Source organism: Procambarus clarkii, chromosome 76 (genome assembly GCF_040958095.1).
Source record: "Procambarus clarkii isolate CNS0578487 chromosome 76, FALCON_Pclarkii_2.0, whole genome shotgun sequence".
NCBI lineage: Eukaryota > Metazoa > Arthropoda > Malacostraca > Decapoda > Cambaridae > Procambarus > Procambarus clarkii.
Window position 1 is genome coordinate 8,684,548 of NC_091225.1, and position 27,357 is coordinate 8,711,904.

General features: G+C 42.5%; 1 protein-coding gene across 1 annotated transcript; it reads left to right on the forward strand.

Annotated features, from left to right (window-relative positions):
• The first annotated feature begins 1,193 nt into the window (after nucleotides 1-1,193).
• On the forward strand, nucleotides 1,194-15,668 carry LOC138357143 (glutamate receptor ionotropic, delta-1-like). Its single transcript, XM_069313795.1, has 6 exons — nucleotides 1,194-1,491; nucleotides 6,806-6,990; nucleotides 12,957-13,193; nucleotides 13,335-13,513; nucleotides 13,776-13,938; nucleotides 15,534-15,668. Exons 1-6 carry the CDS (start codon nucleotides 1,194-1,196, stop codon nucleotides 15,666-15,668), a joined length of 1,197 nt encoding a protein of 398 aa, XP_069169896.1.
• The last annotated feature ends 11,689 nt before the right edge of the window (nucleotides 15,669-27,357 follow it).

A 27,357-nucleotide genomic window follows, 5' to 3' on the forward strand; every position in this document is an offset into this window, starting at 1 on the left:
ATACTAATAAATATATATATATATATATATATATATATATATATATATATATATATATATATATATATATTTATATATGCAAATATATATATATAAATATATATATATATATATATTATATATATTTATATATGCAAATGTTCATTTATTCAAAATCGCTAATCTCCGAAAGTTCTTCACCGATTGTTTTGAAATTTTCACATAAGGTTCCATTCCCATCCAGCCAGGTTTTTATATGCATACTATATAGATGTCACGTCTGTGACGGTCAAAAAATATGCTTTTTCTGAAAAATAGTTTTTTTCATATGAGGGAAATCTTCGAAACCTCTTGAGCAATTGCTTTGAAATTTTGACACAACTTTGCATTCGAACAGGCGCGCCTTTTCATATATCTACTATATACATGCCTCACTTGTGACAGGAAAAAACATTTTTTTTTTAAACAGCGCCATCTGTTGCACGTAAGAGCAACACACGCTGTAATCTCCAAAAGTTCTTCACCGATTGCTTTGAAATTTTGACACAACGTTGCATTTGAACAGGCGCGTCTTTTTATATAACTACTATATAGATGCCAACCCTGTGACAAAAACATTCATTTTTGAAAAACAGCGCCATCTGTTGCACCTATTAGTATACATGCTATACTAAATATGTCGCGAATTCCATTTCAATGTTTCCGATTTAATTGATAATCTTTATTTTTATAGATTTCAATTTATTATATTTTTATTGAATTATTTTGTGTGACATTGTGTTGGAATTGAGCTGTGTTGTTTACCATACCGTTCATTTCGTAAATATAAGTATAGCTGCCACACCTGTGACAAATAAAACTAATCTTTTCTTGAAAAACAGCACCCTCTGTTGCACGTAAGAGCAACACATATGCTATCTATGCAAATAAAAATGGAAATGTTCGTTTGTTCAAAATCGCTAATCTCCGAAAGTTCTTCATCGATTGCTTTGAAATCTTCACACAACGTTCCATTCGCATCTGAGCGAGTTTTTATATACATACTATATAGATGTCACGTCTATGATGGGAAAAAAGCGTGCTATTTTGAAAAACTGTGTTTTTCCTGTGTTTTTTCATGTGAGGGAAATCTTCGATACCTCTTTACCGATTGCTTTGAAATTTTGACACAACGTTGCATTCGAATAGACGAATATTTTTAATCAAGTGTGAACATGGATTTCACAACAGAAATCTACAACGAAGCGTTGGTAATGATTGAAGATTTGTGCTTAGACATTGCGGACAAAGTCCTCAATCAATTGGAAATGCCATCACCGAATCAATCTGCTGCTGCTTCGTTCGATGTAGAATTGCGTCGTGAACAAAGTTACAACACGGGTGATCTGTTGTCGTATGTGAAATCAAATATTCCTAATCTACCACTTGAGAGAAAAGGTATTTACAATCAAACAGTTCAAACAGTCAATAACGAGCTTGGAGAAATCTTCTTAGATGCTCCAGGAAGAACTGGTAAAAACCTTCCTAATTAGATTGATTCTGGCAGCATTTCGATCCCAAAATGGCATAGCCTTTGCTTTTGCATCGTTCAGAATAGCTGCGAGATTGCTACCAGGTGGAAGAACTGCTACGTCGGCTTTGAAATTGCCATTGAACATGCAATTCATTGAAACTCCCACGTGCAAAATTTCCAAATCATTTAGAACCCGAACTTAATAATATTATTCAGTCTAACATTCAAAGCGAGGCAGTCACATACAAATTCGTCGACACTGTTGAGAAAGCAGATGAAGCGGTTAATTATCCAACAGAATTTTTTAATTCACTTGATCTGCCAGGGATACCATCACACGTACGGCAATTTAAAATCGGCTTGCCAGTTATTATGTTGCGAAACATCAACCAGCCAAAACTTTGCAACGCCATGCGGCTTGCAGTAAAAAAATTAATCAGCGACATCGTAGAAGCAACAATCTTGACAGGACCTTTCATAGGTGAAGATGTCCTCATTGCTCACATTACTATGATTCCAACATATATGCCATTTCAATTTAAGAGATTTTAATTTCCAATTCGTTTGGCGTTTGCAATCACCATCAACAAAGCTCAGGGCCAATCTTAAGAACTGTGCAGTTTATATCTAAACACGGATTACTTCTCACATGGACAATGATATGTTGCTTGTTCTAGAGTCGGCAAACCAGACAATCTCTATATCACCACAGACAATTGAACAACAAAAAATATTATATACCCACAAGCATTGTAAAATTAAACATATTAGAATCGTGTACTTTCTCCTTTCTTTCTTTCCCACTTTCCCAGACTGAGCCACAGCAACGCGGGGCAGGTACTGCTACTATATTATATATATATATATATATATATATATATATATATATATATATATATATATATATATATATAAATATATATATATATATATATATATATAAATATATATATATATATATATATATATATATATATATATATATATATATATATATATATATTAGTATATTTTGGTAGCAGTCTTTCCTGTAGACATATATATTATTAAATATGATCAAAAAGGTAAGATTAATAAATCTAACACGAATTTTCTCAATATTTCTTATATTTCTTTTCACTGTTGATGGTAATTGAAAAATCAATTCCCCAAAATTCATTTTTACTTCTAGTCTGACACGACACTTGAACGCGTTTCGTAATAAGTTGTGGATTAATTGGCTGTTGATTGCTGGTGGAAACAAAACATAGGAATGTGCCTCAATGCCAACAGTGACTGCCCAGACAGGTACAAGAGGAGTGTCGTTAACGCTTATGTCGACCGTGCTCTCAACCACAGCTCAGGATGGAAGCAAGTCGATGAAGAACTCTGTAGGGTAAGGCAGGTCCTAGTCAACAACGGCTTCTCCAATGGTTTCGTTGATGACATCATAAGAAGGAAGGTGAAACGCCATGTAACCTCTGAAGAGACAACTAACACAACACCTGTACCCCCTATTAGACTATTTTACAGGAACTTCTTTTCCACAGCTCATAAAACGGAGGAAAGGGTCCTGAAATATATTGTTAATAGAAACGTTATCCCTACAGACAAAAATCAGAAGATACAATTGACGATTTACCATAAAACCAAGAAAACGGCCAACCTACTCATGAGAAACTCTCCAGACACAAAGCAGAACGCTTTAAAAGAGCCCAATGTCGTCTATGCCTTCAAATGCCCACTTGGGGACTGTAAGCCTCAAAAAATTCAGTATATAGGCAAGACAACAACATCTCTTTCCAGGCGATTAACGATGCATAAGCAACAGGGCTCCATTAAGGAACATATAATCTCTTCCCACAACCAGACCATCACCAGAGAAGTCTTAACAAAAGACACGGGAATCATCGATAGATACAGCGATAGCAGGCGGCTTGATATCTGCGAGGCACTACACATTAAGAAGTCGACACCAGCAATCAACAGCCAATCCACAACTATATTCTACCCACTTCAAGACTCCGCACCAATATAGAAGCATCAAGAAATATGGGCCAATAGGCCCTTTGCAGTTACTTCCATTCTTCCCTTTAACTTACAAAATATTATACCCATTGTTTCGTGTTCTGTCTTGTGTTGAAAGTTTGTTTTTTCCACCTCATCCTTAACTGTTGTAACATATCACCTCACCCAAATGCAGGTGTAAAATCGAAGCTGTTTAAACTCTGTTTAGTGTTTGCAAAGTTATAGTTGTGTGTGTGTAAACTAAAGTCTTTGAAAATGAAATTAGTTATTACGAAACGCGTTCAAGTGTCGCGTCAGACTAGAAATAAAAATGAATTTTGGAGAATTGATTTTTCAAATACCATCAACAGTGAAAAGAAAAAAGAAAGAGAAAATTCATGTTAGAATTATTAATCTTACCTTTTCCGTCATATTTAATAATATATATATATATATATATATATATATATATATATATATATATATATATATATATATATATATATATATATATATATATATAATAGATTATTATTGTACGTATGTACACAGTGCCTCTTTCACTCAGGGAGCAACACAACGACAGTGTTCATCAAGCCCAGTGAACCCACCTTCCAGGTACACGTTGTCTACTGGCAAACACTGGCGAGTTCACCTTCCATATGGACCAATCCACCCACACAGTTTCACGATGTGCCTGCACCCCACCTTCGCTTTCATACACACTGCAGAGGGTTTTAACAACAAGCTGACAGGGGTTTCAAACTAACGCACAAACAGTGGTAGTTAATACCCTTCAGAAGCCTCTAGCAGCTTGCTAGCAGCACTTTATATAGACATGTCAATGTTTTCCTTAACTCTTACAAGCCAATCCCGGGTACGTCATTCTTAAAAAAAACTTTATATATCAGCAGTTGATACACACTGCTCGGATCGATGGTGCCTACTTAGTCTTCTCAGAGGACCAAGCTAAGAGTTCGTGGACTGCCCAAGGAGAAGTGACCACCTCAGCCTAATCGCCTCCATATGTCACCTCTGTGGATATTAAAACTTCATTAGTCATACGGACAGTAAAATGAGTAACCCTGGGGATAACATTCGTTCACCGCGGACTTGACATTGTGACTTGTAGCCACAACCTAGAGGGCACTGATCTTGATACGCCACCCACCAGAGGTCATCCACATCGACCACCACTTCTGACTGGGGCAGGAAACTGGAGCTCTCCACCGATACTATGCCACCACCAAGAAATGGCGTTGTCTACATAGCAACTACTACTAGGGGAGTTGGAATGCAGATCCATAGATGGCGCCGAAATTGCCATTCCACACTCCAACGATGGTGTCGATACCGTAATATAGTGTTATCCCGGGGCTAACCAGTGTACTGTCTATCTGCCTAATGACGTTTTTATATCCACAGAGGTGACATATGGAGGCGATTGAGCTGAGGAGAGCAGTTCACTTTGGGCAGTTCACGAACTCTTAGCTTGGTCCTGCGAGTGGACTAAGTAGCCCCCGTCGATCTGAGCAGTGTGTTTTAGCTGCTGCATATATGCAGTGTTTTAAAGATCACCGTACCCGGGATTGGCTCGTAAGAGTTACGGAAGACAGTGATGTGTCAATTGTGAAGTGCTGCTGGCAAACTGCTAGAGGCTTCTGCCAGGGTGTTAGCTACCCTTATATGTGTTAGTTTGGGAGCCTTGTCATCGTGCTGCTGAAGCCCTCTGCTAATGAGTATCTGGAGAGCGAAGGTGGGGTGTAGGCACATCATGATACTGTGTGGGTGGACTGGCCCATGTAGAAGGTGAACTCGCCAGTGTTTGCCAGTAAGAGTGGACAACGTGTACTTGGAATGTGGATTTACTGGGCTTGATGAACAATGTCGTTGCGTTGTGTTCTGCGTGAATGAGGCACCATTGTAAATAGGTGTAGTTATACTCTAATATTATATATATATATATATATATATATATATATATATATATATATATATATATATATATATATATATATATATATATATATATATATATATATATATATATTTTGGTGAAGGAAATTATATATTGCTTATCCCCCCCCCCTCCACCTCTATTTATTCATTGCATTACTACTTGATACAGCCAGTTCCTGAAAGCTTACCAAACACTTGGGGTTCGATATAGTAAAAGAGGTCAAAACAGCATAACCCGGTTACTGGCCCAAAGTGACTGTAACAGACGATATCAACAGCGTTGCTGGAGTGAGGAGTGGCACTTTCGACGCCATCTATGGATCTGTACTCCAACTACAAGGCATTAAGTGAGACAAAGACAACGCGATCTGTTGGCAGAGGTTTGACGTCTGTAAAAGGCTCCTGTTTTTTTACCTAATTTAGGAGGTGATGTCGATGTTGAATACCTCTGGTGAGAGAAGGAACGATATCATCGCCATCTAGATTACGCATTCGATTACATTTTCAGTTCTCCGGTGAAAGATCCTATCATATCCATTGTCATCCTATGCTCTTCTATACTTTCTGTCTTTCTAATGACTCAACAGAGTCCACAGAGGTGACGTAGAGAGTCTATTGCGCTGTGGAAATCGGTTCACTTCGGGCAGTCCCGAACTCCTGATTTGTTCCTGTGAAAGTACAAGTGGCTGCCGTCGGTAGTAGACAGTGTGTTAGCTGTTGTACTTGTGCAGTGATTTTATGGACCGACATACCCGGGATTGGGCCAAGAGGATTTATAAAACGACAGAATTGGCCGTCTGCTGAGAAGTGCTGACAGCATGTTAGTGGTGACCCCTGGATGTATTATTTGTGACCCCCCCCCCTGTCAGAATGTTGCTGAAGCCCTCTGTCAATGTGTTTCTAGAGAGCAGATTTGGGGTATTTGGACATTGTGACGATACGGTGTGTGGACTGACCCATGTTGAGGAAGATGAACTCGCCAGTGATTACCATTGAGTGTGGACAACGTATACCTGAAGGCAGTGGACTCGCCGGGATTTGAAGAACACTCCAGATATATTAACTTTCCTGCATGAAGGAGACACTGTATACTTTAGTTATAGTTAGTTATATAGTGTAGTTATACTTTAATACATAATTTATTTGTGAAGGTGTTATTGCATCTTATTTACCAATGCTTTATTCTTTGCATTATTACTTGCTACCGCCAATTGTTTAACTTTCAGTTGACTTGGGGGTGGGATCACGGAAGTGGAGGCTCTAAAGCCCATTAAGCAGAAAGAACATGGTTACTGGCTCAAGCAGGCTGTAACAGAGAGAAAGTGAGAGAGAAACTATAATGTATTTTATGTCAACTTCTTTGCCCAGGAGAGTTGTGGGTTGCGCTTCTGTTGAGCGTGGTTATGTGGGGTGTGACCTTGTGGCTTCTGCAGAGGGCGTGGCAGAAGGTGGCAGGAGGGCATCCAGTTGGACTCATCACCTCATTACTGTATGGTTATGGTGCTCTCTTGCAGAACCTGCCCTCTGACCCCTCCGTCAGTGTCTCCGGCAGGGTAGGTGTTTTATATTATAATAAATCTGTTATCAACTGACTAGCAAGACCCCCAGCACTCTCCCACTAAGCCATAGTGCTTCATCTAAAAATAATGTCGTTAATAGGACAACACCACACCCACTCTCTCTGGATTCCTACTTTCTTCCTCATCCACTTTCTACTTGCTAATACGTAAACGTTCCAACGCTATCTTCACCTTCAACCTGCCCGCTCAATCCTTCACTAAATACGTCTAAGTCATTCCATTCACATTCTTGTCTTTCATGTCATTCTTGTCATACTTTCTAATATTCCTCACTAACCATTGATGGGCCATCAGGGGCCCCCTTGAACTCTCTCTCGCAAGTGTCACCCAATTTTACCCTCGGCTTTCTCGTGACAGAGCCACCGATAAAAAAAAATATAACTTTCTCTCACCACCTCTACTACTAACACAGCGGATCACACACTGGCGGGTCACCTGGTGACTTAGATATGGAGATGGGGGCTCAGCATCATATTATTGGGGATCCGGCTCAGAACTGTACCATTGTCAGGAGTACACACCCTAATGGAGCTACTATGACTTACCCTAGTCTTTGGGTGACCTCCTCATAGTCCCCTTTTGTTTTCGGTACACTGTCGTCCCACCTGCAATTATTTCTCTCTTTCCTCTTAGAATTCCTCAGCAGGACAAGGTCAAACATAGTTGTCTAACACACAAACATTTATTACACACAATAAATAAAAATAATAACCGAGGAATATCAGATAATGGTTCTACATAAATAGCATCTCTCCTACGTACTCCATTTGATTCTCTGCTAGGCTTCTGCCTGCTTCTCCTCAGCAACTCGCTGTGCCTCAGTCACCTCATAATCTGGGCAAGACTTTTTACATGAAATTTAACACCATCAAACAAAATATCAATACTCTCGCCTTGCATTGCGTCAGGCATACTACACGAATCCGTCCACCTCTCAAACACATATTGTTGCCCTTACAATCCCACAGCAGGGGTCTGACAGCTGAGTAGTTAGCGCTTCGAATTCGTAGCCCTTATGTTCCGGGTTCGATCCCCGATGGAGGCGGAAACAAATGGGCAAAGTTTCTTTCATCTTGATGCCTCTGTTACCTAGCACTAAACAGGTATCTGGGACTTAGACAGCTGCTACGGGCTGCTTCTTGGGGGTGTGTAACAAAATGGAGTCTTGAGTGTGTAACAAAAAGGAGGCCTGGTCGAGGACCGGGCCCCGGGGACGCTAAGCCCTGAAATCATCTCAAGATAACCTCCAGATAAGATAGCCCTCTGTATCTTATCCGGAAGATCAGCTACTCTCGCTACACAACAAGTCTCCTTTTTGGTGATTGATCTTCCTGGGAATCACTACTGTAGCTTTGCACAGAACAACCACTACTGGGACCATCCGTCAGTGGGTCTTCTCCCATATTGCTGCTACATCACTTAATGGCGAATCATGTCCACTATGTACCACTGCTGCATCATCTCTGGACGCATCACGTCCATCAAACATGAACCTGTAATTCCATTACCTCAAAATAATATAGTTTATCCTGGCATCTAAACACAAATGTTTCAAAAGGCAATGATGTGGTGGAGGCAGACTCCCCACAGTTTCAAATGTAGATCTGATGGAGCCCAATAGGCTCCAGAATCTATACACCAGTTAAGTGACAGTCGTGAGGCAGGACCAAAGAGCCAAATCTCAACTCCTGCAAGCACAACTTGGTGAGTACAAAAAGATGAGTAAAATAACATTCATTAAATAAAATTCTCCTTGCAATTTCATATCCCATTCGCCGGCTTGTACTGTGGGGGTACTACCAGGAAGAGTTCACATCGGAAATCTTTATCCATTTGGGGGGCTCTTCCCATCAGACAGCCACTGACCCGGGCCGAGTGAGCATCCTTCGCTCCCGCCTTCATAAGGCCAATTCACTTTAAACTCATTATATCATTTCATTATCTCTACAAACATTCTAATCTACATACATAAACACTGTACAAGATAGTTGAGCACACGATCTCACTGCAACAATTAACATATGGCAGTTTACTAAGCTCTTACGACAACATATGGAGACAGCGATGCTCGTCGCACAACGTCCAAATATGGTGCTCTGATAAGTCGCCCACACAACTCTCTTTTGACTGCCAAGCTCAGTCTGCTCTCAGTCTTGACTTCCATGAGAAAGGTCACGGGACAGGAGAAAACCAGGTAGACCTACCCACACAATTCTCTTGTAGGATTCACCACCGTGGTTCCTCAGGGCACGACCCCTCCCCCCTGGCTTCTGGTCGCTCCTACCTGTTGCAACTATTTAAGTGATACGTCACCAATCGCCCTCCTACAGCTTCCTCACGCTTCACTCACAAAGTTCCTGACAAATTCTCCTCCCCAAGTAACAAATATCTTCCTTCTTCTACAGCAGCAACTTGCGTCCTTATCTTCCGGCTTCCTCACGACAAGTGACGTTTTAAGACTTTCGCAAATGACATGCGCCTGTGATGACGTCATTTTTGCACATGGTCGTCGCATACAGTCGACCTCATACTTCCAAGTTTTATCAAAGATGCTCATCCGTGACTTGTCTCCCTCTTGGTCTCATTTAATGACATTGTTATTGTTTTTTAGATTCAGCTACTCACAATATAAAGTTCCAAGTAGCACGGGCTATGGTGAGCCCGTACATGGAGGCTCTTTGGAGCCATTATCTATATCAATGGCTGATACTAGAGATCTGGGATGGATGTGAGTCTTCAGTCATGGAGGGCTGGCTGTACCAGTTATGGAGCTGGTGGGGGGGGGGGGTGGAGTGTAGACCTCTAGGTCTTCCATTTTTTCTTGCCTGAGACTTTGGCTGAGCCTTGCTGTCGTTGGAGTTTGGTGAGGAGGAGGGGGGGGGGCCTCCGTGAGGAAGTCTTGTACCGAGTAGGAGTCATATGTGGTGCGGCGGTGGAGCTCCTACTAAGATTTCCTCGTTTGAGGAGTCCGTAACATCCGTAGGTGTTTTCGACTTTCGCCTTGCAGTCTGTGATAGACTCAGGTGTCGTGGATTGGTGGTAGACAGTATTTCAGGAGTGTTGGTGTTGATGTTAGCATTTGTAGACGGCATGTCTGCTAGCGCGGCTGCTGAAATGGTGATGGTAGGAGTGTTGGGAGCTGGAGAGAGAAATACTTTTGTGCCGCCCGGGCCATGGGTGGTTCTGGAGTTTGTGTTGAAATCGACCTTGTGGGCGTCCTGGAGGTAGTCTCTGGAGTGTTAGTGTAAGCAGTGAGACTTGCGCCAGGGGCTATGATGGGGGCCATACCATTGGCAATGTATAATTCGTTCAGTTCATTGACAAAACGGTGGTTCTTTGGTCCGGCATGCCTCTCCGCTAGTCTAATAAGACCAGGGATAAGTCCTGCACATGATGCAGGGGACTGTGACGGAGTCTGTGAAGCCTGGGGTCGCCTGGTGGGAGGAGCCACTTTTTGATAAGATCGGGATGTCTTCTGGTCAGTTGGTGGGAGCTGAGGTGGTGGGTTGAACGCCTGGGGCTCTGGTGGCGGAGGTAGAAGGGTTTTTTCTCCTGGCTTCAACCTGGGCCTTGATGCCTTCCTGTCTGCGGGGGCAGCGGTAGGAAATTGCGGGGTGATTGACATCACAGAGCAAGCAGCGAATGATGGTTGCCTTGCATATGGATTAGTGATGGTCCAGTGCGCACAGGCTGCACTTCTGGACAGGGTGCTGACACTTGATGGTGGGTTGGGAGAGCTCATAGCACTTGAAGCACTGCTGGAGCTCATGGCGTCGTTCTTTTTTACTTGGTGGGGTGGTATTTGTAAGCCGAAGCAGTAGAAAACTTGTGTGGCAGCCTGGGTGGCCGTAGCTATGGTGGTGAAACTAATCTTCATTGATGTTTTGTCGGTGTTTCAGAACTCTAGGTTGAATACACCCAGGTTCGGATTTTCGTCCTCGATATTGTCCATGATATTATGTTGCGGTCGGTCAGCGATCCACTGGCTGGTCCTGATGGTAAAAACAGTTCTTCCGGCCAGGAACTGACGTGGGAAGAGAGCATGTAGGTGGTGCTCCTTGCGAAGTATGGCATCATTGATCAAGAGTTTTTCTTGCTCTTCCTCACATGAAAAGAAGAGCACCAAATCGTCACCTTCCTGACTAATGTCAGTGGGTGTGATGCCGGTAACGTCCTTCAGGACCTTAAGAATATTTTTTTCCCCGAAAGCATGACTATCATTGGGGGTAGCTCTAAACTTTAAACGTTTGGGTCGCATTGTGTCCACACCCTCAATGGGTAGCAGTGTGAATGGGACAGCAGGATGAATATGATAGCTATCAAAATATGATTCTTCTGAGATTGATTCTAATATGAAGCTTCTCAGTATTTATGTTTTTCTGCACTATCGAGGGAAGTTAAAAATTTTAGTTGAACTCTCCAAAGGTCATTTTCTCACTTTATTATGATCTGATGCTTAGGGATGCATTTTGCAAAGCTCTCATTACATTTTCAAATATTTTTTTTAATGATGACTGCTTGCACTATTTAATTTCCCTGAGTTCTCACTATAGTGAGGTGGTGAATTACTGTCAGTGTGGGAGAAGACCTGCATCATGAGGCTACATTAAGGGTTCAAACACTGTCCAAACAAGCTCTTCAAGTCTCTATCCGTCAAATTCTCGAGCCTATCCAACACACACACACGCGTTTCACCAACCTATTCCACTCAACAGCACTTAATTTTGATCTAATTCACTCCCCAACTCTCCCGCTCCCTTTAACCTATTCTCTCTTATTTTTACATGAATTATGCCATTAGATTCATATGACTCTTCCTCTCATAATTCCACAAACACCTTCTAGCCAACAGCCCACCCTCTCTCAAGAACACCATCTGTGTTTTATCACTCTGCACCTAACAATCCCTCCAATGACCAAACCATAGCCAGTCGTAGACCCAGCTGATATCAATCATGATCATCTCAGCCTCGAGGTTTTCCAATATTGAGATGGAATGAAAGTGAAAAACAAAAACATATGTTATAACAATGTTGATTGGCAAGTAAGGCCGATAAACTAAATTGTGTAAACTAAGCTAGTTGTAAAGATAACTAACATCATTTATTTAGAATGCTAAATAATAGGGCCCATATCAGTGGCGGGGAAGTACCATTGTTATTTAAAAGGGCCATTAGTTTTACACGAATACACAGACTATGTTCCAGTACTGTTACTCGTAGGAGGATAGCTTATCAGAACCATCTTCGAAAAGAACATTGAGAACCTTCTCAACATGGAATTATCAAACTATTAAACTCAATCGAATTCACATTGACTATCGCTATTCTACTTTCACAACTGAATCTAGAGTGAAATAGACACAAGTATCTGCACACCTGTCACTTAACACAGGACAAAGTAGGTAAACACATGTCTGAATAACATCACAAATTGAGCGCAAAATACAACATAGATGCTAGTAAATTTAAATTAATAAAAATTAATTTTCTAACTAAAAAAAATATTAACATTTCCCTTAAGGAAATTAATATTGTATACACTAAGCTACATAGTCTCAATTCAACCCTTAATGGAGATATGTTAGTGAAAAACAGCAAGAAAAGTTGGTTTTTACGAACAGTGCAAAGTTATATTTAATGCGACCAACTGCGATACTATACATGTCGTTGCAGGAGTCTATACATCTCATTAAAAACTAACATTTTGTTAGTCATTATGGTGCCTAATTTGGCTACTTATTGTGTGGATTTATTTACTTATTTGTATCTCTCTTATCTTTATCATATTCATTATTAATGAATATCCATTTATTATTAATGCATTATTAATTCATTATTGTATTATTCATTATTCATACATTAGTGTCGCATTAAATACATGAAATCCCTCAATATTATTTCTTGTCACTACACGTAGTTAATTACACATGTGTACAGATGTTGGTGGGATGGTGGCTTGTGTTCTGCTTGATCATTACTACGGGGTTTTCTTCATCCTTGATGGCGCACCTCACTGTGAAGGAAAGATCGCGGCCTCTTGAGACTTTAGAGGACCTGGTGAATCAGCCTCACTGGAAGTGGGGAACTGAACACTGGGTCCTAACGGAAGCAGCTGTTAATTTCTATAGCAACCATCCCAATCCTGTATTCAGGCATATATACCATAAATTGGAGGTGGGTACTGTCCGTATTCCAAAATATATTAATTCTACTGAGTTTCGTCTATACATGTTTTTATTCAGTATCAATGAAACCTCCTTACTTCATAAGCAGTCTAGATAAAAAATACACTTTCAATTAAAACCTCTTCGGTAGTTGATGCAGGTGGACGACGCTCTGAGAAAAGTGCTAGCAGGAGGGTTCTCCTTCATCAGCTACAAGAACTACGTTACCGTCATCATTGAGACTCGCTACTCGGACGCGAGAGGCAACACTCCCCTCTACATCAGCAAAAAGGCATTTCCGATCTTAGCTGACTATGGGTGGTGCATTAGGCAAGCATTCATTCTTATTCTAGGTCTCTGTAAACAGAGTTTCGCAAGAAATTTCATATTAAATTTGGCTAAAACTTTAAAGTTTAAGAACAATTACCAAGGAATATTTTATAGAATTTATCATTGTTTAACACGTAAAAATTACTCATTTGCTACTTTACTCTGACAATTGCCACTTATAATGCAATAGACTAAGCAAAATACAAAACAGATAAATTATAATACTCTTCAGTTTCTATTCCAATTCATTTCTGTTTAATAGAAAGGGAGCACCATTTCATCAACGTTTTGCACAACTAATTAATCGTCTGGAAGCTGCCGGTATTATTACCTACTGGACTGAAGACGTGATGGCCAGGCGGGTGCGAGAGGACAAAAAGGTTGCAACGCTTCACAATACAACACTCCTGGGAAACGCAAATCAGGTAAATCTATACCATAAAGTAGATTATTTGTTTCTTTTCCAAGTTGGAGGCCAGACGCTTGGGCCAAGCTTCAGCCATATTGACAGAGCCCGATGAAACATGTAAGTTAAATACAGCCACCATTCTTCCCACAGCAACACGGACTGAAGGCAGATACGCACTTTCACATAGATAAAAAGCAGATGAGCAAAAATTTTGTTTTAAACAAAAATATTTGTATGGTAATATACAACATTATTCACTGATTGCGGGAATGTGGTTAAGTTTATATATTAACTTTATATCTAGTGACTGGAATAGGTTCCCAGAAGGATTCCAAGTTGTCAATGAATAATGCATTTGATTTACACTAGTTGTCCAGTCAGCAATTGACACCAATTGCCTCGGCAATCTTCCATTTCCAACTCCCTTTCGTAGATGAATACCACATTTAATCAAGATTCCTCCCTTGCTCCTAACTTATTATATTTCTGTCTTAAACTTCAGTATCAGTGCCTCACTCCTATCTTGTCCTACTTCATATCCCCCGGCACTCTATCCAACTGAACAGCATAATCTAAATGGGGCCTAACAAGAGCAAGATATAGCTGAAGAATAACACCATGTGCTTTTAACAATTCTTTGATAAATAAATCCCAGTGACCTGTCTGCCTTATTACGAACATTTATGCATTGATTTTTTTATTTAAATTCGTAATAATCATAACTCCCAGATCCCGTTCGCAATCCCACTTCGCAATTTCAATCGCAAAGGAGAGAGAGAGAGAGAGAGAGAGAGAGAGAGAGAGAGAGAGAGAGAGAGAGAGAGAGAGAGAGAGAGAGAGAGAGAGAGAGAGAGAGAGAGAGAGAGAGAGAGAGAGAGAGAGAGAGATGGATGAGTATATAGATGCATCAATGGATAGGCAAATTTATTGATCGATGGATAGAAAATTAAATGGATAGGAAGTTGGACAGATAGATATAGATGGATTTATTAGAGATATAGATTGAGTGATACATAGATAGAAGGATGCACAGATGAATGGATAAAAATATAGATGGATGGACACACATGGATAGGTGAATGGATAAATAAATGGACATGTAGATGGATGGTAGGATGAATGGGCAGAAAGATGAATTGCTTGATGGATATATGGATAGATAGGTGGATATATAGATGGCTAGTTGAGTAGACTGAGGGATAATGAATATATAGTTGATAAATATCGACAGATTTAAGGATAGGAAGATATATGAATAGACAGATGCATAAATAGATGGACGAATAGATGAATAGAACGAAAAGTAAGTAGGAAGTGGTCTTTTTTTGTAGGGGCGCGAGTCTCTACTCTCAGATTATAGATGAGTAGATACAAGGATAGATAAATAGATAGATAACGGATATATAGATCAACAAATGTGAGTCAAACACAGGCCCAGGAAAAACTGGGTACCGCCCCCACCCCCATAGTTTGCAATAATTCCTAATCATCATTAATATATTCTTCAAATATTACTGTCATATCTTTTTATTTATATATGTACAGTGTACGTCTTAGTTACGAGCGAGACCCTAGAGGAGTTTTACGGTAGTCAATATTAATGGTTTCCAGGATGAAGGAGAGGAAGTGGTGCTGAGCCTCAACCATCTGCAGGGAGCCTTCTACATGTTGCTGGTGGGGTCCTGCGTCGCCTTCCTCACCCTGCTGGGGGAGAACCTCGCCCACTGCTGCTCCTCGCCTCAGTAACACCTTCCTCACCCTGCTGGGGGAGAACCTCGCCCACTGCTGCTCCTCGCCTCAGTAACACCTTCCTCACCCTGCTGGGGGAAAACCTCGCCCACTGCTGCTCCTCCTCGCCTCAGTAACACCTTCCTCACCCTGCTGGGGGAGAACCTCGCCCACTGCTGCTCCTCGCCTCAGTAACACCTTCCTCACCCTGCTGGGGGAGAACCTCGCCCACTGCTGCTCCTCGCCTCAGTAACACCTTCCTCACCCTGCTGGGGGAGAACCTCGCCCACTGCTGCTCCTCGCCTCAGTAACACCTTCCTCACCCTGCTGGGGGAGAACTTCACCCCCTACTGCTTGTTGATAAAAGCCTAACGTGTAAGAATATACTCTGTCTTCCTGTCCCCCGAAAGAGTGAATTAAACAAATTATAATCTATTTGTCTATCCATCCATCATTCCCACTATCTATCCATCAATCAATCTAGACCATTATCTCGGCCAAATTAGGTGAAACTTTAGCCCCACACATGCGCTTTCTATCTTCAAACTGACAGACAGACATTCTCTCTTATGGTATAGATTGTAAAAAAATAACAAATAAAACAAAATATTTCATAAACTGGAAACTGCATTAAAAAATCAGTCTCTCATGCCCTCAGAATATTAAATTGTATTTGTGAAAATAACACCGATTACATACAATAAAAACTAAACTGTGACATGTAATCTGGCATTTTGAACATAGAATACTGAAAGAAGATAAAGTATGATTTTCGTGATGAGAAAACAATCAGATAGAATGACTATATTGTTCTTGGAGGAAATGTGAAGAAGGATGGAAGGAACTATGACCCACTACTTGGACTTCGGGGGGACAAATTCCTTCCCTGAAAGATGTCAGGCTGCAGGAAGTCCAGCCATAAACTCATTCATAATATTCCAGCATTGTTAATGGACTCTCAAGCTTTAGTTACATCTTCGTCACCAGTCCATACTTGTCTGTTTTAATTTTTCATATTGTGGTAGTGGACTCCATACCCATCCTGTGGGTGACAGTGGACCCCATATACATCGTGAGACTAGTTATAAACCCTATATCCTTCCTGTGGATGGTAGTGGACCCCACACCAACCCTGTAGGCAGTAGTTTACCCAAACCGATCCTATAGGTGGGTGGTAGTGGACTCCATACCCATCTTTCAGGGGCTTATTACGGGTAAAGTAAAAATTGTTCAATTTGTTTATAAATTTATATATGAAATGGTTATAGAAAGGGCTGCAACTGGTCCAAGTTTCAGCATCACACCCTAAACAGAAAAGGAGAAAAAAATACACAACGTATTATGCAACGAATTTTTAACATTTTCAAATAATGTCAGGGAACACATGTGTCAACTAAAATCATTTCTATAACACTCAGATATTAAAATTAGCACATAATAAAGGATTGATGTTAGCAGTTTTATTAAAAAAGTGTTTAGTGCAATAATATAATTATTCAAAGTTACCCTTCCAAAAATATGCAATATATGATGGATATAAATTTTTATAAAATCAACAAATGGACTTTGGACTAAAATGTCTACATCGGTTTGTAGAAGTACAAACTCTACATATAAGGTGTAATTTGCATGTAAATTGATTAATAAATGAAATCTATGACGTACCTTAAAGTTGTAAATTACTTACCTGAGTAAAATAAGATCAAAGTTTGGCCACCTGTAGCTGAGCTTGACGTCCATCGATTTCGTTCATAATTGGCACCCTTGCAGATAGGCATCCGTTGAGCAAGGTGTGCAAGTTCCATGCAAATCCCCTAATAACAAACGAAAAAAAAATTGAAAAAATTTGTAAAAAAAAAAAAAAGAAATTATATATATATATATATATATATATATATATATATATATATATATATATATATATATATATATATATATATATATATATATATATATATATATATATATATATATATATATATATATATATATATATATTTTATTAAATATGACCGAAAAAGTAAGATTAATAATTCTAACACGAATTTTCTCAATCTTTCGTACATTATGCTTCACTGTTGGAGGTAAATCAAAAATCACTTCTCCAAAATTCATTTTTATTTCTAGTCTGACGCGACACGGGCGCGTTTCGTAAAACTTATTACATTTTCAAAGACTTCACAAATACACAACTGATTAGAACTTGCGTTTCCCTGATTTTATATCTACATTTGAGTGAGGTGGGAAGGGTGATGTGGCATTACATTTGAGTGAGGTGGGAAGGATGATGTGGCATTAGAGGATATTAATAGGGTATTAAAAGTATCAACACAAGACAGAACACGAAACAATGGATATTGAATAGAAGTGTTTGTAGAAAGCCTATTGGTCCATATTTCTTGATGCTTCTATATTGGAGCGGAGTCTTGAATATAGAAGCATCAAGAAATATGGACCAATAGGCTTTCTACAAACACTTCTATTCAATATCCATTGTTTCGTGTTCTGTCTTGTGTTGATACTTTTAATACCCTATTAATATCCTCTAATGCCACATCATCCTTCCCACCTCACTCAAATGTAATGCCACATCACCCTTCCCACCTCACTCAAATGTAGATATAAAATCAGGGAAACGCAAGTTCTAATCAGTTGTGTATTTGTGAAGTCTTTGAAAATGTAATAAGTTTTACGAAACGCGCCCGTGTCGCGTCAGACTAGAAATAAAAATGAATTTTGGAGAAGTGATTTTTGATTTACCTCCAACAGTGAAGCATAATGTACGAAAGATTGAGAAAATTCGTGTTAGAATTATTAATCTTACTTTTTCGGTCATATTTAATAAAATATGTCTACAGGAAAGACTGCTACCAAAATATACTAATATATATATATATATATATATATATATATATATATATACAATGGAAGGGAGTACCACCTCTAGCTGGAAGAAGGGGGACCCATAGCCTCGGAGGAAACCACGCATAACGCATTAGAGGGAATGTTTAGATCCCCTCCAATACAGTTTCTGTGTGCTTTTCTCCTACCACCCCCTTCCTTTTTTATTTTTTGTGCTTTATTATGCATTTGATGGTTACAAGATATACATGGGTTGATACAAAAATAATAATGCAAAAAGGTGCTTAAAGGTTATGGATCTCTTGAAAAACACAACAATGGGAAACATTGATGAATGTCGCAGACGGGTTCGATCATTGTTGCAAGTCAAACACTTCTTCGAATTCCCCTGAAGTTGGACTAGTGCCCAAGACGCAACAGGCATTTCCCCTCTGAATCGCAACACTGAGGCGCTGGAACAAGAAACTTTTTGCTCTCTGGTCTTTTGTAGCGCTGATCAATTTGTCCCCCAATTCCTTCAGGAACTTCAATGCACATTTTCCCCACGAACCGAGGGTCTCAGAGCCGATCGGAACAAAGCTGTAGCAGTGTGCTAGACCTCTGTATTTAATAATTTTCTGCGATTCCCTGAAAGAAGCAGCACCACCGCTTTCACGTGTGTTGTAGTGGAGGTAGGTACTGGCCAGTGTGGCAGCGCACGTGTAGTCCCATACCACTTGCTTACCATCCTTCCAAGGTAGCAAGGTGACCCCATCAGGGCGCTTCTGAGGGTCGTTAGGTCTGGATAAGTGTGGTTCTCTTTGTGCCGGGCAGCGGGCTGTGGTGAGGCTTCTCTTGATGATGTCGTTGACTTCTTCATGTCTTGCAATTTTACCCTGTGATTTACGACATACCAGACCATGACGACCATATTGGTCTGCCATCGCAGTTCCGCAGATGCACCTATGTTCGGTGAGGATGGGGGCAGCAAGGCGAAGGGCAACTCCAATGCAGAGAGCGTCATGACTGAGGCTAGTTCCCAGGGCTGCATTGGGCACAGCAAATAAAAAATCCCCGGCGTGGGGTGCTGTTACCGCTAGGAGGCGGGCTTTGTTTTCAGCATCAGCGTTGTCAATCATTGCTGTGATAGTCTTTTCCATTATGGGGCTATCCCAGTGGACCTGCTTGTGGTCTTTTGGGACTTGTGGTCGGGGTTGAGGGTGTGCAATGGTGTCCCATTGTCTGGCTGCTTCGATGAACGTTTGATCATGAGTTCCCGCTGTCTCTCTCATACGCTCTGGTAGGATCTGCCCTACCAATTCGTTGGCTGCTGTACATGAGGATAAGAATGCTGGAAGTGCTACCTCAGTTGCCTTTCGTATGCCTATCCCTCCAAATCTCACTGGTAGTGTTGCTTGGTCCCACTGACTGTCATCTAAATCTAGGTTGAGCGCCTTCCTGAATATTGACCTGAGGAGCTCATCATATTGATTTAGAAGTGGGTTGCCAAAAGTTGGTGCACACCTTAAGAAGTATGTTAGCCTGGGCAAGGTAAGGCACTTTGTGAGAAGGTAGAGGGCATCGTGGGAGTCCAAGTCCCCAATTCTCTCTTCCATCCTCTTTAGGTCTCTAAACTTTTCGTCAAGGACTGCAGCAATGGCATTGTGGCCCAGAGGTGCTCCGAGTAGTGTGCTGTCGGTAGGTTTAACGACTGAGGCTTCTGGTAGAACTGATTTCACTGCTCTAATGATTACTTCACTGGATGCAATAATTTCGCACTTGGAGAGGTTAAGAACGAGACCCATGGACTCCCCCCGTGTCTTCACCAGCTGTAGGTCTTCTAGCGGGGAATCTTGTGTGCCTGCCAGAGTGCCATCATCCAGGAACCAGATGTTGAGCTCGTTGGACAGTCTGGTTGTAATTTCTCGAACCGCTATGCAAAAGAGGAACGGTGCAAGTGGGTCACCCTGTTGAATTCCCTCTGCTGAGGTGACTTCATGTTTGCCAAACAGGAGGGTTGAGTCTTTGCTGTAGCCTGCTGACACAAACGGGAGAATGCTTGGGCAATGTTCCTGGACTGCAGTGAGGATTGCTTCCCTTTTTGACCGAGTTGAAAGCGTTTTTAAAATCTAATTTTACTACTGCCTGGTCTTCAGTAAGAGAGCTAATGTAGGCTCGTGCAGCATGAGCCGCTGCTTCACAGCCTTGGGGGACTCCAAACCCCAGCTGGTTGGGTTGCAGCATGGTGGCTGCTTCCATTCGGATACTTCTGACAGCAGCCCTTGCAACTAGGCGGCGAAGGGTATTACCTACGGCAATGGGTCTGATCCCTCCCCCCTTCTTTTTAAGGGCACATAGGGATGCACCAAAGAAGAATGGTTTGATTTCAACAGGGATTAACCCGGCGAGGCAGTTGTTGACAAACGTTGTGATTTCTGTCAGGAGCGCTTCTGCAGCTGGGCCAAGAACAGGGTTCACCATTTCCTTCACATGTTGAGGTCTTACCCCTGTGTAGCCTCCTGAGGAGCCCGGGGGAAATGAAACGATAGCTTTATAAACCTCTGACCCACGGAGGACGAGAGGTTCCTGGTTAGGGGCGAGCCTGACCTGTGGGGGAGGTCCACCTATGGCCCTGAGGGGGTGTTTTTCTCTCAGTGCTTGGGCTGTGGTTTCATCCCTGGGCAAAATTTTGTCCTCACTTGTGATCAACCTGAGTGCCCCGGCTGTATTGCCCTCTTCAATTTTCTTGCTGACTTGGGTACCTAATTTTCTGTTGTCACTGATTGTCGTACTTGGTCTGCCTCGGCGGTGTTTGGTGTGTTTGGGGAGGCGGACTAGGTTGTCAGCCCTAGGAAAATCCCTAATTGCTTTATTGACGGATGAGGCCAGTGTCTTGCCTCCTCTGTCTGGTACACCTAAGCATGCATTGCCAAAAAGTAACAGATTGTGCCAGGCTTTGATGGTATCAGGTGCATCAAGGTTATTTGACCCTCTGTTGACTTTTGCGATGAGGTCTGTGTATTTCCCTGCAGCAAAAGGGCGAGAGGCCTTTGGGATGTGGGTGAGTATCCTGGTTGACGTTGCTTTAATTGCCTCTAGCAGGTCGTCTGTTGCAATGTAATCTGTTGCGATTTGTACCGGTGCATCAGGCTCCTGAGTGCTGCCTCCTCCCACGGGAGGCCTCCCTGACCCAGGACAGTCACCATGCTGCGTATGACTCTGGAGACCGAGTTGATGCTGACGTTGCTCCCACAAACACTGCATGTGCCTCTCCTTTGATTGGCTTCGGGAGGGGTGAGCTGGCTGGTAGCGGCCTCTTCTGCCATCCCCTTAGGTAAAGTGACTGTCACCTTGCACTGGAGTATTTGTCTCTCCCTCCTGGCTGGGGGGGACGAGGTTGTCCCCTATACTATGCGTCATGTCTGGGCAGATGTCTGGGGAGGGTGGGCTCGTGGAGGTGGTGGGTGGGGGTTGGGAGGTTGCGCTGGCCCGGTCTGGGAGGGGGGCCGGGGAGGGGAAGGCGCGACCACCTGATCGTGGGAGGTGGGGGCGGGGGAGCGGAAGACACTGCACCACACGGAGGGGGGGGGGGAGACACTACACAAGTGGAGCGGGCGAGCGGGAGACACTACACTCACTGGGGGGGAGGCACTACACTCAGGGGGTGGGGGGAGGGTTGATGTGGCACTTAACACTTGGATAATTTGCTTTTGTCACTAAACACTGGTGAATGTGTCCTGGCTCACTGGGTGTGGTGCTCTCAACACGATACTCACAATGGTCCAGTCACCACAGGACTGGACTCAACTTATCTTTTTCAAGCACTTATTGGCACACTGGTGACCCAGTCTCTTGACCCCATCACATGTGTCCTTCCACCCTTTCCTGGTGAGGGAGCCGTAGGGCGTGTGACGTGTGTGGGCGTGGGGTGACGGTTGGCGTAGGGTTGCGTGGGGTGACGGTGGGCGTGGGGTGGCGGTGGGCGTAGGGTTGCGTGGGGTGGCGGTGGGCGTAGGGTTGCGTGGGGTGACGGTGGTCGTGGGGTGGACGATGGTCGTCGGGTCAGCCGCCGGGAGAGGGTAGCTGGGTGGGCTGGCGAGGCCTGTGGGAGGCTAGGGAGAGGGGGGGGGGAGGTGTCCCGGTCACACACAATTAACACAAAGTTTCACAGGTGCATTATGTTTATCACTACAAACTCACCGTTCACCTGAAAAGACGCACACATTCACTTATAAGTCTGCTGGAATACAAGCAGGTTTGTGAGCCTCCCCTTCACTCCCCCCCCCCTCCACATGAGGCCTCCTCCCCCACCTGGAGGCTGTTGTTTATGGAGGCACTGAGATAACCCTCAGCCAGGCCTGTGTCCTTCCCCTCCCTAGCACGCCTCCCGCCAGGACAACACACCTTTTACAGTTGATTCTGTTGCACTGCTGGAGAGGTAGGCTTCCTCGACCCACTAAGAGTCTTCAGCAGGTATTCACACAGACATGAGTTGATTCTTGACTTCCTCAGGCACTGTTATCCTTGTTGAATGGGCACAAATGTGGGACCCAACCCCCTGCACGACCGGCTGCTACGGCTGCCACACCGTATATATATATATATATATATATATATATATATATATATATATATATATATATATATATATATATATATATATATATATATATATATATATATGTCTATATATATATATATATATATATATATATATATATATATATATATATATATATATATATATATATATATATGTCTATATATATATATATATATATATATATATATATATATATATATATATATATATATATCCTGCACATACATATTACAATTATTACCAAATATCAAATTATAACACTATAACATACTAACCTTTTGAAATTGGTCCGAATTGTGGGTCCTCAAGGTGGCACTGCAATGGGCACTAGTAGGCACCTGCATGATTGCTGGATCACCTTCCTCAGGAGCCTGTCTCGGCTTGTTGGAGGGAGGGAGGTCTAGGAAGGTGTGTGAGGAGGGTCTAGGAGGGTTGAGGAAGGTTGAGGAGGTGTGTGAGGAAGATTGAGGTGTCGGTGCGCCACCATCTCTCACTGGATATTACTCTTCTTCGTGCTAAAGCGGCTTTCTTTTACTGATAAACACGGTGACCGAGTGCCAGATTTGCTGCGCTTATCTTCTGGCACTATCTCTTTATAAGAGTTTGTGCAGTAGACGCAACAATGCGCTATGCCAGGAACGATAATGGAGCGCGCGTCGACACAGTCCACACTCAATCGGACACACGAGGTGACTGAGGGCTGGGACCTCCCTATGGACCCACCAGGGATGAGAAGGTTGCCAATGAGTGTATACTTACTCCTTATGCATACAGAGATATTTACGGCGTTATTACAAAAAATTTGACGTTTAGATCGTACAACGCAATACCTTTGGCGCGCCACAGCCGCGGGGCACCGGATTCTGACCAATTACGCATGGAAATGTACCATAAATACGTCAATTTATATCGTAAAATAATTCTGATTGCACCAGAGTGTTGCCAGAACTACGTAGTATTTTCATAAATATATCACAATATTACGATTTTTCCCAAATTTTTTCGTGTCCTGAGCCCCCTTCAGGTAGAAGTGGACCCCATATCCAAATTGTGAATATTAGTTGTTGTTTTTTGTAGGGATATTCCTGTGCGAGCCCTAAACGTCTGGCTGGCCCACTAAGTGTTGCTTGTTTCTGTTTTACTTGGGTGGAGTATGAGTATTTATGACTCGTATACTCGCTTCAGTAAGATTTTGCTATATCTGGTTTACAACTACTTCTGCTCTGTTGAATCTAAGTTGAAATCTTAATGGGTTTGTAACTGTACACTGTGTTAGATAATGTTCCAGTGGTCTCTCGAGCATTTCTCCACAGTGCTGTGTGACGGGAAAGTGTTGGAGTATAGATGTTCGGCAGTCCTCCAATGACAGGTGTCAATGCCTGGTCACACTTACAAAAAAAAAAAAAGACTGCTTGCCTGTTGTCTGTGGTAAGTTAGAGGGAGGAACACGTAAAACACAAAGTATGAACAATGAAACTTTAATATATTTACTTTAAACATAAATGAAAATAAAGACAAATCTCGGGTAAATGACTGGTGTAATAAAATGACAAAGATAAATGCAAAAATACAATAGATTAAATATTATAATGGTGAAATGGTGCTGAGAATATTGGCTTTAGCTGAGACCTCCCTTAGTATACGAAAGCCAGAGAGCTTAGTATGCCAGAGAGAGATGTCAACTCTAAGAGCACAAAGAATATTCTGAAGTTGATGGCTGGTCAGGCTCAGACGTCGACTCAGGTAGATGGCGCTGAGGTGCAGTGTGCAGGTGTGCGGTCGGCGAGTCACCAATCAGGAGCAGGCAGGCTGGGATGGGTAGATTGCTGGTTGATGACGAGCTGTCATGGAGGGTGTGTGGAGTAGGGGGTTCTAGGGTACGTTTTGCCTCCTAATCAAAACGTTTTGTGCTACCGGTGATGTATCTTGAATGTAGCATCTTGTACTTGTAGAATTGACGTAACTTTATGTAGGGAAGAGCAGGCTCAATCTCTCCTGAAAGAGATTATCATCGCACTCTCCCCCGAAGCCTGCGGTTCCGGGTGAAGTTACGTCTTCAGGAGGTAGAGTGGTAGGTGGAGCAGCCTCAACCTTATAGACTCTGGAGATGGCGTCTGCTATGATGTTGTCAGACCCCTTGATGTAGAGATCTCTAGGTTGAAATTTTGCAGATATCAAGCCCATCGTAGAAGCCGTCGATTGTTGAATTAGGCTTGCTGCAGGAAGTGTAGGGGATTGTGGTCCGAGTAGATGGTCGTAGACCGGGAACTTTTCAGGTATGGTTCGAAGTGCTGCAAGTTCAGGACGATGAGTAGCTCCCTTTCGATCGTGCTGTAGTTCCTTGTAGCTGTAGTAGCTAACAGGTAGAATCTCCTCGCCTCGTTGTTGCATCAGGTCACCCCCGATGCCGGTACCACTGGCGTCGACATGGAGGATGAAAGGCTTCGTGATATCTGGCGAGGCGAGAGTAGGATTAGAACATGGTAAAGGAGCACTATTATAGTCCTGTAAATTGGGATGAAGATCAGGTAGGATTTCCGATTTGGAAATCACCGACTCAGTGTTAGTGCTTTCGGGAGAAGCAGGGAAGGTTTCACTGTGGAGGTATGGACCTTTAAATGTAGAGACTGATACCAACACAGTGGGGGGAATTCCTTGATACTGCTTCAGGAGGTTGACGTGGCACAACTGGGTCTTCCGCCGCCTATCTGGAGTCTCAAGAACGTAGTTGTTGTTGTTTCTGCACTCCTTAATGCGGTAGGGTCCTGAAAACTTGTTTTACAGTGGAGAACCTGGTATAGAAAAATATGCCAACACGAAGTCTCCTGGTTTAAATTTCCTTAACTTGCGGCTTTGGTCAAAATGAGTCTTCATCCTCTCCTGGGCTTTCAATAGATGGTCATTAGCAAATTTACGTACTCTCTCTAGAATGTGTTTTAAGTTTTGAAGAAACTGGGGCACATTCTGAGGGTCACTGAAGGTGGCATGACGTAGTGAGTCCTTGAATGCTTTGAGAGGAGTACGGCACTTACGTCCGTAGAGCATCTCATAAGGAGATACTCCTAGAGACTCATTGGGAGACTTCTGAAAATGCACATAATGAGATCAAATTGTTTATCCCAGTCCTTCAAGGTGTCATTGCAGAATTTCTTTAGGAGTGCTTTAATAGTCTGATGACCACGTTCAAGAGAACCCTGTGAAGCAGGATGATCGGGGCTGAACAGTACCTGTGTGATGCTGAACTCCTCCAGTGTCTTCTTGAGGAGATCACTGGTGAAGTTGGTGCCACAGTCGCTTTGAACCTCTCTTGGAAATCCATACTGGGTGAAGATCTTCAATAGGTGTTTCACCACAGTAGCAGCCGTAATGTTCTTTACTGGAACTGCTATGGTGAATCAGGTGGTAGGACACATGATAGTTAATATATATGCGTTGCCAGAACTGGTCCGGGGTAAAGGACCAACACAGTCTATGATGAGTCTGTGGAAAGGTTCCGCAGGCACCTGGATGGGTTTTAGTGGAACCTGGGGAATAGAGATGTTAGGTTTACCTGCCATCTGACATGTATGACACTGTTGTACATACTTTTTAACGTCTTTTACCATACCTGGCCAGTAGTAGTCTTGTCTGATTCCATGGTTGGTTTTGTTGAAACCATAGTGAGAAAGAGCTCCGTGGGCCAGGTGTAGAATATCGGGCCTATGCTGGTGGGAATCACTAGTTGTTCGACATTGGCCCAATCGTCATCCTCCTTCAGCTTGCTGGGTCTGTATCTACGGTAGAGTAACTCATTCTCTAGGAAGAACCCAGGGATACTATCAGGTTGAGTCTCAGCCTGGAAGAATAATGGTGTTAATGATTGATCTTCCCTCTGTAACTTACGGAACTCCAACTTGGTAAGATTTGGAGGTAGATTCTGAGGGTCTTGAGGGACAGCGGTAGCAGTAGAATCAGCTGGTTGCGGTCGTGCAGCTTGTGCACGGGTGGTCACCAAAACCGGAGGAGAAACTTTATCACTATCTTGAACCTCTGCTGGAACATTTTCAACGATGGAATTATCCATTACAGAAGTACTCACCTGGGGTTTGTCCGTGATGATCAGGTTGGACAGTTGCAGATCTTTTGCCAAGTCGTTGCCCAGGAGAAGTTACACTCCAGGCATGGGAAAAGGCATTTCCCTGATGGCGACCTGGACTTCACCGGTCACGAAGGGACAATCCAGGTGGACTTTGGCGAGTGGATATGGAGTGGTAGCAGTGAGGT

Coding starts and splice junctions, on each gene's coding strand:
- LOC138357143 (XM_069313795.1), top strand. CDS start 1,194: ATGGATTTCACAACAGAAATCTACAACGAAGCGTTGGTAATGATTGAA. Junction 1,492..6,805: donor AGATGCTCCAGGAAGAACTG/GTAAAAACCTTC, acceptor TTCTTTGCCCAG/GAGAGTTGTGGGTTGCGCTT. Junction 6,991..12,956: donor CCGTCAGTGTCTCCGGCAGG/GTAGGTGTTTTA, acceptor ACATGTGTACAG/ATGTTGGTGGGATGGTGGCT.